Source organism: Vidua macroura, chromosome 3 (genome assembly GCF_024509145.1).
Source record: "Vidua macroura isolate BioBank_ID:100142 chromosome 3, ASM2450914v1, whole genome shotgun sequence".
Lineage (NCBI taxonomy): Eukaryota > Metazoa > Chordata > Aves > Passeriformes > Viduidae > Vidua > Vidua macroura.
The window spans coordinates 31,744,760-31,756,896 of NC_071573.1; the positions used below are offsets into that span (position 1 = coordinate 31,744,760).

The 12,137-nt window shown below is 42.6% G+C and overlaps 1 protein-coding gene across 2 annotated transcripts in view; it reads right to left on the minus strand.

The window, feature by feature from the left end:
• Positions 1 to 5,804: 5,804 nt before the first annotated feature.
• The window catches only part of TMEM63A (transmembrane protein 63A), a 30,438-nt gene continuing 24,105 nt past the window's right edge, over positions 5,805 to 12,137 (minus strand). For both annotated transcript variants that reach the window (XM_053974162.1, XM_053974161.1), the window contains exons 21-24: positions 11,947 to 12,114; positions 8,514 to 8,629; positions 7,498 to 7,560; positions 5,805 to 6,912 (exon numbers count right to left, since the gene is read on the minus strand). In XM_053974162.1, coding sequence (XP_053830137.1) covers positions 6,742 to 6,912; positions 7,498 to 7,560; positions 8,514 to 8,629; positions 11,947 to 12,114 — 518 coding nt within the window. In that variant the 3' untranslated portion in view covers positions 5,805 to 6,741. The remainder of the gene's footprint in view (positions 6,913 to 7,497; positions 7,561 to 8,513; positions 8,630 to 11,946; positions 12,115 to 12,137) is intronic.

The window sequence follows — 12,137 nt, forward strand, 5'->3', positions numbered from 1 at the left end:
AATATGGTGACACTTTGATGCTCAAAACATTATGTTTTGCTCCAGGACCATTTCTTAGTGACGCTTTAATTTCTGGCCCAAAGTTGCTCCAAAGTCTCTGCTCAAAGAAACTGCTGTCCTAAAAGCCCTGCCACATTAAGTTGCTCCAAAACAAGCATTTATCCCATGCTGAAACCAGAAGCAGCTGACCCAAACCCTGCTTTTTAATTATCCAGTTATAGCTCATTAAGAGTCTCGATAAGGGGTTTGGAACCATGGAGATGCCACTGAAAATAAACAACTTGTACTCTTCCTACCCAGCTGAAGTGCTTTGGAAAGCGTCTGTTTCTGGTATGGAAAAAGACAACAAGTAAGGTCATAATCTTCTCATACAGTTCCAGATAAACAAACTCCCACTACAACCAAATTTGACTTCTGATTTTTAAACTGCAAACTGAAAAATCCAAGTCACCATATGCAGCCTTTGGACATCTTACACAACAAGACAGGACTTCATATACATTAAACAAAAATGTCAGGCATTACCCAGATCATGAATGGAAAAAAAATATTAATAGAAATCACCCTTTCATAAGAGAAAGGAAGTGAAACCATCATTTAATGAAAAATAGGATGTGTTAAGCCTAACATCAGAGTTAGCTCTAGATCCATGAAGGGTACCAGTCATCACCACTGAGTCAGCTGCAATTGCTCAGGGGCAGGACTGAGGTTCAAGGCAGTCAATCAAACGCACAATTCTGTTTTACAGCAAGTGCAATACATAATACGCACTAAATGAAGATACATTTTTGTCTGAAAGAGGAGTGGAAAGCTCCTCCTGGATGCTGTGCAAAGAGACAAGGAATAAATCCATATTGACTTCAGTGTAGCTTATTTTAAAACACTGAGAAATGATGCTGCTTGTTTTACTTGCTGTAATAGCACTTCAAGGAACATAAGTCACACTAAAACTGTCTTGCTCAGGATTAGTTTTCTTTCATGGGAGAAATACCCTGTGCAGTGCCAGACAGCCCTGATGGTGTTATGCCACTGCTGCTAGAAGAATTAGCCCCATTACAATTGTCAGCTGTCTTCTGGAGAACAGATATTTATAAACAGGTCTGTGCTGAGTGGTAACAGCTCCTTCCCCTGGCTAGGTGTGGTCCAAACCTCAGGCTTCCAAATACCTTCCTGACTGGGTTTGAAGATGCTGAGGATGATCGTGCCCTCCCCGTGTTCAATAATTGAATGTCTGTGGTTTTGAGGATATGATGAACAATAAAAGATTGAAATGATGAGTTTCATCACCTTCTTAAATGAAAGATAATCCTTGCAGCAGTTGTTCAAACCACTGCAGGTGATCAGAGGGAGTGCAGCACAGGGAAGAGGTGAGCAGAAACACGAAGGGACAAACTCCAGTCAAGCACCAAGTCAAAGAACCAACAATTATTAGCTTTTTTTCAGCCAAGCCTGCTTTGTTGGGTGGTTCTATGTGCAAACACATTTGTACCTCATGAGTTCTAGGAATTCTTGTAAAGGCTTCAGGAAGCTAAAGTCCAGCCCTGCATTTGTGTCTCAGTGGAAGTTTTTTTATCACCCCAAGTCTTTTGTGGCTCATAAAAGCTTTTTGCAGTCATCAGAAGGCAATTCTTAATATTTCAGAGCAACCCGAGTCAGAGGTTTTAAGCAATATCTCACACAAACTGAGCAGAAGAATCCACTGCAGAACACAGATTATGTCATTCTCCTAATTTCTCCACTCTTTTTTCTTTTTGAAAATAAGTAATTTAAATGATTCCTCTTAAAGGTGCTCAACTGATTTATTTCTTAATTTTTGCCCTCTTCTTCCCAGGAGATTCTGATTCCTCATCTTAAAAGGGAAGTAATTCTTCCTAGTTTAGGAACATTTTTGAAGTTACAGATTTAAAATATAAAAGAACAAGAAAACCCTACTTCAGTCTCTAAATCTAGAATCCTAACATAAGGAATTTCAATGCCTGCAACCAAATCATGGTACTTAGCAATTCTTTAAATCACTTGTTTTTTCCATTTTCATCTGTGGGGAGAGCTGCTGGTTTTATTTCTCTGTCTATGCAGATGGAGGGGAAAAATACTGATAATTTGCCTTAGAGGGGAAAAAAAACTATTTAGAATTCCAAATAAGTTTTGACATGGAACATCTTCACTTGAAAGAAGCAACTTAGTGCTTTACATTTCAGGAGAGCTATAAAAAAACCAATCAGTCTGAAAATCCAAGCATAAACCAGCACCAAATATATGAAAGATTTTCATACAGAAGGAAGGCCAGCTGTGTACAAAAATACATGTCTTATATTTCCTCATCTCTCAGTCTTCCTCCTGTACTGCAACTTTTTTTTTTTTTTTTTAATTTCAATGAACATCTAAGAAGCACAACAGATAGATACCTTTCAAAATCAGCCCCTAACTTCTATCACAAACTTCCACCCTTTTGGGAGGTTCACAACCACACAGCAGCAATGATGAGACAGCAACAAAATCTGACTCCTGTTTTATTTAGGAGCATCTTATGACATACCATACGTTGGACTTTTAGAATTCTATCTTCAACATCACTTTTGAGAAGAGTGCTTTTATTAATTATTCACCAGCACTTAGTTAACCACTGAGTCTGGGAGCAGATACAAAAATTTCCCTCTCTCCTTCTTGGCTATTTACAGTCCCACCCATTTCCACTTGAAGTTGTATTGGCTGCAGCTGAGATGCTCCATTCTAACCAACAGGATGTGGGATACAGAGCAAATGCCATGACTTCACCCAAGAACCAAAAAATTATAGGGAAGAATGTTCCATTATAATGACCCAATCTTCAGTCTCTCCACTTTTAGTTGTTTCCTTTCTGTTTTTATCCTTCAGACAGCTGTCCTCAGAAAGAAAAAAAAAACAACTTCTGTACTTCTGAAATATCTGAAACAGGCACTTGCAGCTGTTACAGACAGGTGACAAGCAGAGTCCTTCAAGAAGTCTTGTCTAGATATGACAGAGAAGGAATTTGCAAGACCACTTTCAGATAAGGCATGTAACCATGGCCATCATTTGGAATTAAGTGTGCATTTCCTTATATTGTTGCAGGTTTGAGACAGTAAAGGATGTCTTTTCTTTGTAGTCAATAGACTTGGGATAAAGCTCCCCTCTCCCCAAATCTTCTGACTCTCACCTCACTTTTGCTAGAAACCAGGTGAAAACTCTGGGGTCTGTTGCTTCTGGGACAAGCCCACCTTCTTGAAGAGAAAGCTTCCAAAAGCAAAAGGCTTCCAAACACTCATAACCAGATTATCTGTAGAACACACACAAGAAAGCTTCAGTTGTGCTGCCAGCATGTGTGGGCAAGCAGAGCTGGGAACTGGACCTCTGTAAAAAGACAGAAAGAACATGGCCTACTGCTACACTGGAGCACTTGGAAACTTAGCCAGCACAAAGATCTGCTTTTGGCTCAGGATATGGGAAAAGCCCAGAGGAAAACAAAGCATGAACGTGTGCACCTCATGCAAATGAGAAATTGCAATAATTTGGGTGTTGAGGATGTGTTGTAAGAGGGCTGGAGGTGAGCCAGATGGGCCTGGCACACAGAATCCTGGCACAGAGCTCTGTATATGCAAGCAAGCCAAGGTTTCTGAGCCTCAGCAAACCATGTAGCATTTTCCTCACTCTGGAAGAAATTCATCTGCCCTGAAGTCTTTGCAGAAGTGTACCCTGATGTACAGTATCAAATGAGCTCCATTCTTCAAAGTGTCAGAGGCTGCCCCCTCAGCTGTGCCACAGAGAATCCCATCACACACCATGCTCTGGGGCTTCCTCCTGTGGAGGGAGAGTGTCACCTTGTCCGGGATTCCTGCCCCCAGGAGCGCTGCTGGAGGCAGCTGCTGCAATGTCGGGAAGGACTCAGTGTGGGGGAGGCGCTGCTCCAACTGAGCAATGCAAGGCAAGCAGCAGGCGCTGGATCCCAACAAATATGGGAGCTTCTGGGAGCCACAGTCAGCAACTCCAGCTGGGCCATTTGCTTAGGCTGCCTGCCAAAAGGTTTATAAAAAGAACAGTAAAGAATGTGCCATGGCTTTAAATACGAATTTCAAATACAGTGCAGCCAATATCCACATTTGTTGAGGCTTCCATCCCTCAGCTTTTCTCTAAGGCTCAGTCAGGAATGCAGGGAGTTTCTCCTGCTGATCTAATTTTATCCCCTCGCAGATATCCACCAGCATGAAGGAATGAAGTAGAGCCAGGGCAGTTTCCTACTTACTTCCAGCTCTCAGAAAGGGACCCAAAAGATAATAGTGAAGCAAGCAAAACACAGCAAAGATGCTAAACCAGCCTATAATTTGTGTGTTGCTGGTGTTGCTGTACACAGCTCTTGTGATAATTTACTAATAGGTGATGTCAGCCTTTTCTCCAACTGGTGCCTGTCCTAATACCATAGACGTATCTATGAGTTTAACTGCAACAGAGCACAGTGGCAAACAGGAATGGCTGCTACACAGTAAGTGAAATAAGTACGGGTGACTTCCCCATCAGACACATGAACTGGTTCCTCAAATGCCAACAATGACTTTTTAGCAAGATGTAACTTTCCATTATGTCAGAGGTTTTCCATATTCTATATCTGAAGCACCTTAGCATGACTGGAGGTGGGTTTATTCAAGTTCACAGGAGAGATGGCCCTGCCTGTGCTGAACTTGTGCCAGCCACAAGCAGTGTCACCACCAAGGTTCAGCAACCTCCCAGGTACAAAAAGAAAATCAAATCATTAAAGGAGTTTTTGTCCTCAATATGACACATAGAACCTCACAGTGAGTATCAAAAGTCATCTGTTCAAAAAAGTGAAGTATATCACAGAGCATAAAACCCTCACAGCACCAGCACAGTAAACAGGTCAAGTGTAGTAGCTGAATGATTTATTTGTTTCTTCAATAAGCACACTCAAAAGCATCCACTGCTGCTGCAGACACCTGGATGAGATGGGGTAGTACAGGTAGAAACGAGTCAGAACAATCACAGGCTTCTGATCTAATTAACACAATAAGCTGCCTCCTCCTCGTGACCTTGTGTCTGTATGAGAGACTCACAGATAATTAAAAAAATTGGAGTCTGTTGGGGGTTTTTCCTTCTTGGTTTGAACACCAGCTAGGAATGGCAGTGTGTGCACAAGGTACACACCACCTCCTAATGCCATGATTGCTAAAAATCAAAATGCACACACACGCACACACGAACCCCTGACTAAACTGCACCACACAAGTGAGAACATAAAACAGACTGACAAATTCATGCCCCCCTCAGTAGACAAGGCTCCTCACCTGCCTTTTAAGAACCAGGAGGTGCATCTTCAGCTAACAAGATGGGTTTGTAATCAGAGGGCTCAGAGCTCCACAGGGTCCTTCTTGCAGCAGGCAGGTCTCACGCTCAGCACTTGTCCGAGTGCTGTTCTTGGGAAGCTGGAGGCAGCCCTGCAAGACACTGAATATCTGCACACATTTATGGCACAAAATCTCCTTCAATCTCAAGATGTTGCTGTTTTACAGACATGCTAGAAAAGGTCAAATTCAGGAAATAACAGTTTAACAACAAGCAAAGAAACAGAGGGCCAAAAGCTTCTCGTACCCATAGGTCACCAAGATTCATCCCCTAGAGAGATCCAAAAATACTCAAATTCCTCATGGGACATACTGTCATTCTAAGGCTTGTGGCAGTGCTCTTATGAAGAGTTCATGACCACACTGTGAGGCAGCCAGCAAAAGGACTGTTACAACACACAGAGAAAAGAATAAATAAATCAAGACAGCCTGAAATTTTTCTAAACTCAGTGTTTTATTGCTCCATGATTATTAGTTACACTTTGACACATTGCACTGCGGAATAGATTAGCACCGACTACGTAATTTAAAAACTTAGTATCTTACAACTCATATAATTGGCACTACAGAGAAAACCCAGAGATGTCATCTTACCCAAGACTAAAAGAGATAAAATGTTTACATCCTTTATTGTTGGCAGGTGAGCTTTCATTGTGGAAGGCCCTTAAAAATAGTGAACAGAAACTAACAACCTAAATGCCCTCCAAAAATATATAAAAACAGTATAAGATAAGTCACTCCCTTCTTTACACCAGTCTTTTTGCTTTGGTACTTTTAGTACCCAAGTGCACAGTAATTCCCTCATCTCTTTCAAGGAAAAAAAGTAACATGATCAAAACTATGCTGACTACTTTGGGTGAAAAGAGGAGAGACTCCCACACACCATTCTCAGCACCCACACAAACAGCGTTTTCATCAAAAGTGGCATTGTCTCAGGATTTAACACATCCCAAGAGGTTTATAAATAACAAATGTTGGGGTTTTTTAAAAAGGGAAGAATTATTTTGAATAAATAAATGACAGCTCTAATAGCTGCACTGGCTTTGGTGACCACTTATCTATATGCAGCATAAGTTATCTTCATAAGGCAAGTGATGAGCTAGCAAAAGTGAAGTCCCTGAGGATCAGCATCTCTGCCTTCAACTTATTTGTTTCACAGCGTGTGTAGACAGCCTGGAAAACAATCAGTCCCAAGGCATCTGCTTTTTCATCTCCCAGCACAGCTGCAGACCACACAATGAATTATTTCTGTACCTTTTCTGCAGGCAGGAATACATAAATAACACCGAATACTTAGGAGGAGGAGGCAGGGAATTAGTTCTGCTAAACCTGGGCCAAGTGCTCCACCTTGTGTTTGTGCTCACAACACAAGTCAGAGCGAAGCTCCCGAGGCCTGCCCCACACCTGCAGGTCCTGTGGTGTAGCTTCTGACTCCTTCTGCCTGGGAACAAGCGTTGTCCATGGTGCCATACGACTGCTGCTCCATGGGGGCCAGCACCGTCCTTTCGGTAGGATGAGGACGCAAAACCTGGGGGACGTACATCTGAAATCACAAGTGAAGGCTTTTAGCGGTCTCTCAAAGCACAGCGCTGGGATAACTCACCCAGGAGAAATTTCCCCCTTGTCACTCTTCTCAACATTCTTTTCCCATTCTTCACCTTACCACCTCAGGCCTTTTGCACCCTTCTGGAGGCTTCCTGGTGCAACACTCGCCTGCACTTCTTTACTGCGGCACCAAGACCTCAGTCCTACCTCCTTCTCAGTGACACAGCAAGCAAGACCCGCTACATGTCACAACATTCAGAATCAAAGCAGTGGCAACTGACTGCATTTGGCAGCTGTCCAAGATGTGAGGCTCTGTCTGGGGCAGGGCACAGAACACAGCACACAGAGCTGCTGGAAGCAATGTGTCTCAGCTACTCCTAAAACGGCAGCCGAAGGTACTTCTGGAACACCACCTGGGAGCATCAAGGAGCCCAGCTGCAGAACTCTCTGGTCCCACATGCACGTGGGAAATCCCACAGTCCATGCAGACTAATATGTGCTACACAAGCTCTTTGGTAACAGGGTGAGAAATTAGGTTTTTCTAGGAAACGTAAGGGAATATTAGTAACTCTCAGCTTCTTACAGAAGATGTTGGGACTGTTGGTACATCTGTGTCTTTTCCTCTTTCACCTTGTGTGTCTTCAATCTGTAACCAGCAATAGGTGGGGAAAGAAAGAGAGACAACATCAAACTGGTGAGTGAAAACAATACTCACAGATCATGAGCACCCAAAATCTGCACAGACAGATCTCAGTGAAGATCTGGCACTCTCTCCACCAGTCCTTCTACACAGAATCATAGAAATGTTTGGCTTAGAAGGGACCTTAGAGATAATCTAGCTCCAAGCCCCTGCCATGGGCAGGGACACTTTCCACTAGACCAGATTGCTCCAAGTTCCATCCACCCTGGCCTTGAACACTTTCAGGGATGGTAATCCACAACATCACTGAGCAACCTGTGCTAGTGCCTCAGCAACCTCACAGCAAAGAATTTCTCACTATTACCTAATCTAAAGCTACTGTCAATTTAAAGCCATTCCCCCTTGTCCTCTCACTACATGCTCTTGTAAGAAGTCTCTCTCTACCTTTTTTTGTAGGCTCCTTTCAGATACTAGAAGGCTGCAATTAGGTCAGCCCAAAGCCTTCTCTTCTCCAGGCTGAACACACCCAATACTCTCAGCCTGGCCTCATATCAGAGGTGCTCCATCCCTCTGGTCATCTTGGTTGTATTCTCTGGAGTCACTCCAAGAGGTCCATGCCCTTCCTTGTGCTGGGACCCCAAAGCTGGATGCAGCACTGCAGGTGGGGTCTCTCCAGAGCAGAGCAGAGGAGCAGAATCCCCTCCCTCAAACTGCTGGCCACACTGCTGGGGATGCAGCCCAGTATACTTTTTCCATACTGTTCTTTTCTCTCAAATTCAGCTCCTGCAGACACTGACTTTCCTCTCTGCAAAGCAGCCTACCTGTACTACAGGCCCTCTTCAGCCATCTTGCCATGAACAGACACTGCCAGCAGGAAGGCAGGGACAGCCCAGCAGGAATAGCTGGTGCTCCATCAGGCACACAGGTGGGTGCTGAAAGGTTAGGTATCCATCACTTACCCTATAATTCAGTGGGCTCAGGTACTTGAAACAGCCAAAACAAGTGTAAGCCAAGCAAATAACAATAGTGATGTTGACAACCAGCAAGGTAAACATGGTTGTAGGTGCTTTAAAACCTAGAAAAATATCCAGAAAATACAATATTAAAATGCATAGAAAGAATGCAGAAAAACCCAACAAAACCAAAAGAAACCTTTATTTATCCTTTTCATTTTCAGAAGCCTCATGGTTTTTTTTTTTCCTTAGAGGAGTGGGCAACCCACTTCCAGCCACAAACAGGAGAATGTCATTATACACTAAGTTCTCCCTAGAGAACTTTTCCTAGAGACCAAGAAATGTTGCTGTAATGCTTAAATGATAGACAAGACTCAAAATGATTTTTCTCCTCCATCATTCATCCATGCTGGACCCACTTCTTAAATATTTTCAATAATGATCTATGAAATATAATATTAATTACATTGATTAATTATGATGATGGCACCAAATTGGATGGTTTGCCATCAGCTCAAAGGGATGGAGGTAGGGGGAGAGGAGAATCAAAATGGTCTTGGTAGATAAAACCACCCCAACTGCTTTAAAGGATCAAAACAAACAAACAAACAAACAAACAGAAAACCACAACAGCAAGATAAAACTATGTAGAAAACAGCATAAGTAAATACCATTTGGAAAGAAAAATAAAATGTAGATATGAGGGATAACAATAGCACTGCAGCATACAACTGCTGGAAAGCAGTCAATAGTGGGATGGTATCAAAGAACATGGTGAAAAAAAGTCAAGTCTCTGGCACCTATACAAAATAATTCAGTGCTACTAAGCCTTCAGCTGGGTAGCCTTGTCTACAATAAAATATAGACAGAATTGGGAAGAATACAAGGAAAAAGATCAAGAGAAGGAACAGTAACTATGAACTAGACTGACAGGTAAGTTTTAGTTCAGAGAGTGCAATGAACCATAGGAAAAGACATGGTTGCCTAGCATGGAAAAAGTATTAAAGACTACAGTGACTTTTTTCCAGATTCACTAGGGAAATATTCTAAAGAAATTAATCTCATTTTGCAGTAAAGATGACTTGAATAGAATACTAGGAAAAAGTAAACATCACTGCAAGCCCTAGCTGTTTCCAAGCTTCTTCAGACAAAAGAGGCAACACCAACTCTGACATTTTTTGGTAACCCCAGCATATACAGTGGCACAGAATAGACAAGTTTTACACTTTAGCAGGTTATAGAAGCCCTGCACAGGTCTGGTCACAAGGGGAAAACCACCACACACATGCAAAAAACAAAACCAAAAAAGCTCTACAAACGCATCATTATTCAAACCAAAAAAGGAAGTGAAAAAAACCTCCCTAGGGGTATTCTGGAATGTCCTTCAGAGGAGGTTGTTTTTATAAGCACAGGTTGCAGAATTATTTACGAGATGGTGAGGAGTGCCTACACCAAAGCCAATGTATGGTATAAACCACAAGGTAAACAGCAGAGATTAGGGAAGGAAAAGTCTCCGAGTGCAGTTTTCCCTGCACTGCATCCTCAGAACTGCCTGCCAACAGCTCTGGAGAACATGGGATTCAAGTGACTGTCCCAGGAGATGGGGCTTGAACTGCAGATAGGACCTCACCTCCTCTGTGGTGAGAGGCCCAGGGGTGTAGGATGGATGGGTGGGTTGTTGAGTGGGTGGATGGATGGATGGCAGGCATAAGAGTTGAGAAAGAATATAGGCACTGAGAAGGAAAAAATGAGTACAGCCTCTCACCTTCTATGTGCAGTCAGGTGTTTTTTGATCCTGACTGAGAACTGGGGGAGAGGTCTTTTCAGCCTTACATTAATATATGAGGAGTGAGAAACCAGAGTATTGTCACTGGACTCTGCAACCAGACTGAAACACCCATATCAAGCCAGCCACACAAGTCAATGACCAAGCAATCAAGCTTTACACCATAAACTGATCTATTTTGCAGATAAGGAAATAGAGCTCTCTTATCCTTCCTTCTTTCTTTTTGGCACAAGAAACAGCAATGAAATCAATGGCAATGAAATCAAAGTATCAAATTCCTACCTCTCAGACTGCCCTGTGCACTGACAAACCACTGAACAACATCCTGTAAACAGGATCCTCTACACTGACCAAGCCAAACATGGTAATCCAGCCTGTGTTTTCCATTATTAAGGTCCCTGAGAAATTATGGTTTTACCATGCAGAACTAGAAAACATTATAATAAGATTTATTTTTTACTTCACCAGGATTTCCTTACTAACAATTAAAGGGATGCATCAGATGCTGAGTGCTTGGAGTTGATTTATCTAAAGCATGCTCTAGAAATTATCCTGTTAATTTAGAGGACCCAGATTTGTTGGTCTTCCTGGTTGCAAAAGCAGCTCTCAAAACAAGGGAAAAAACAAGCTCTCAAACATACAAGTAATGCAGGAACATCTATTCAAATCCAAGGACAGCCTGAAGCAATAGTTCCAAGTGCCTCTTGCATCCGCAGGGAGCTTTCCCTATAGCTTTACCTCTCCCTAAAGTGAGATGACAGCCTGCCAACAATACCTTTCTGACTGCTGGTATGCTAAAAAACACAATGCAGATGCAATCATTTGTCATGAAGGCACAATACAGACAGCTATCAGGAGCTTCCTTCCAAAGAAGGGGAACCCAACCCTTCCAGCATCACTGACATCCTCATTCCATGCCAAATGCTTTCTCCTGTATCATGGATAAAAACCCATGAGCTGTTGTCTACCTTTTTCTGACATCAAAACTGTTGGTATAGCACAGCCAATACTATCAATGCCAGGTATTTGCAAAACACAGAATATCCCTATTTTAAAGATAAATTACATATAAAACATGAGGTTTTAAACCACAATGTGGGGAAGAGGGTCACCATCTCACTGCAGTCTTCCATGTAAAATTTGATGGATGATGTAGAACACATGAGGACTAGCATTAGCCAACATTTTAGCATTTTTTCCTAAGTGATGGCTGTACAGCCAAGGCAGCAGCCAACTCACCCAGGTAAATTAAACTTATGCCCAGGCTGCACAAATGCAGGTAGTGAAGCCAGTGATCATCTTACTATAAAGAGCTAATTCTGAATAGATTTTTGTTCTATGTAATGATTTTTACTGTCTATCACTTCACAGCCCAACTGACCAATTCCAGGTATACTGATTTAAGGAATACATAATCTCCTGTGAAATGAAGGAACATGGAGCTCCATGCTAAGAGTTTAATACAGCAGCCATCTCCTTTCAAAGGCTCTTGTGCAAATGTTGTGTAGTTCAGGGCCACAGGCAACCACCATGACTCCCCCTTTAGGGAAGGAAAAAGAAAAGTCCACAAAGCTTATGAAACTTCACATCTAATTCAGGGATGCTGGCAAGAAAGCTGGGAGCAGCTTCCAGGTGGAGACAGGTAACACGTACCCAGCCTCACAAATGAGTAAAAATAGAGCCAGAAAAGGCAGAGGATGGGAGCTGCCAGGGCCTGATTGACAGCTGCAAAGTGCATTTTCTTCTCCAGCTTGGCAGGGAGATAGGCGTAGTAGAGGTTGTGACGGTCCACCATGTGCTTCAGGAGGATGTAGATCAAACCTGGCAGGGAAAACAGGAGAGCC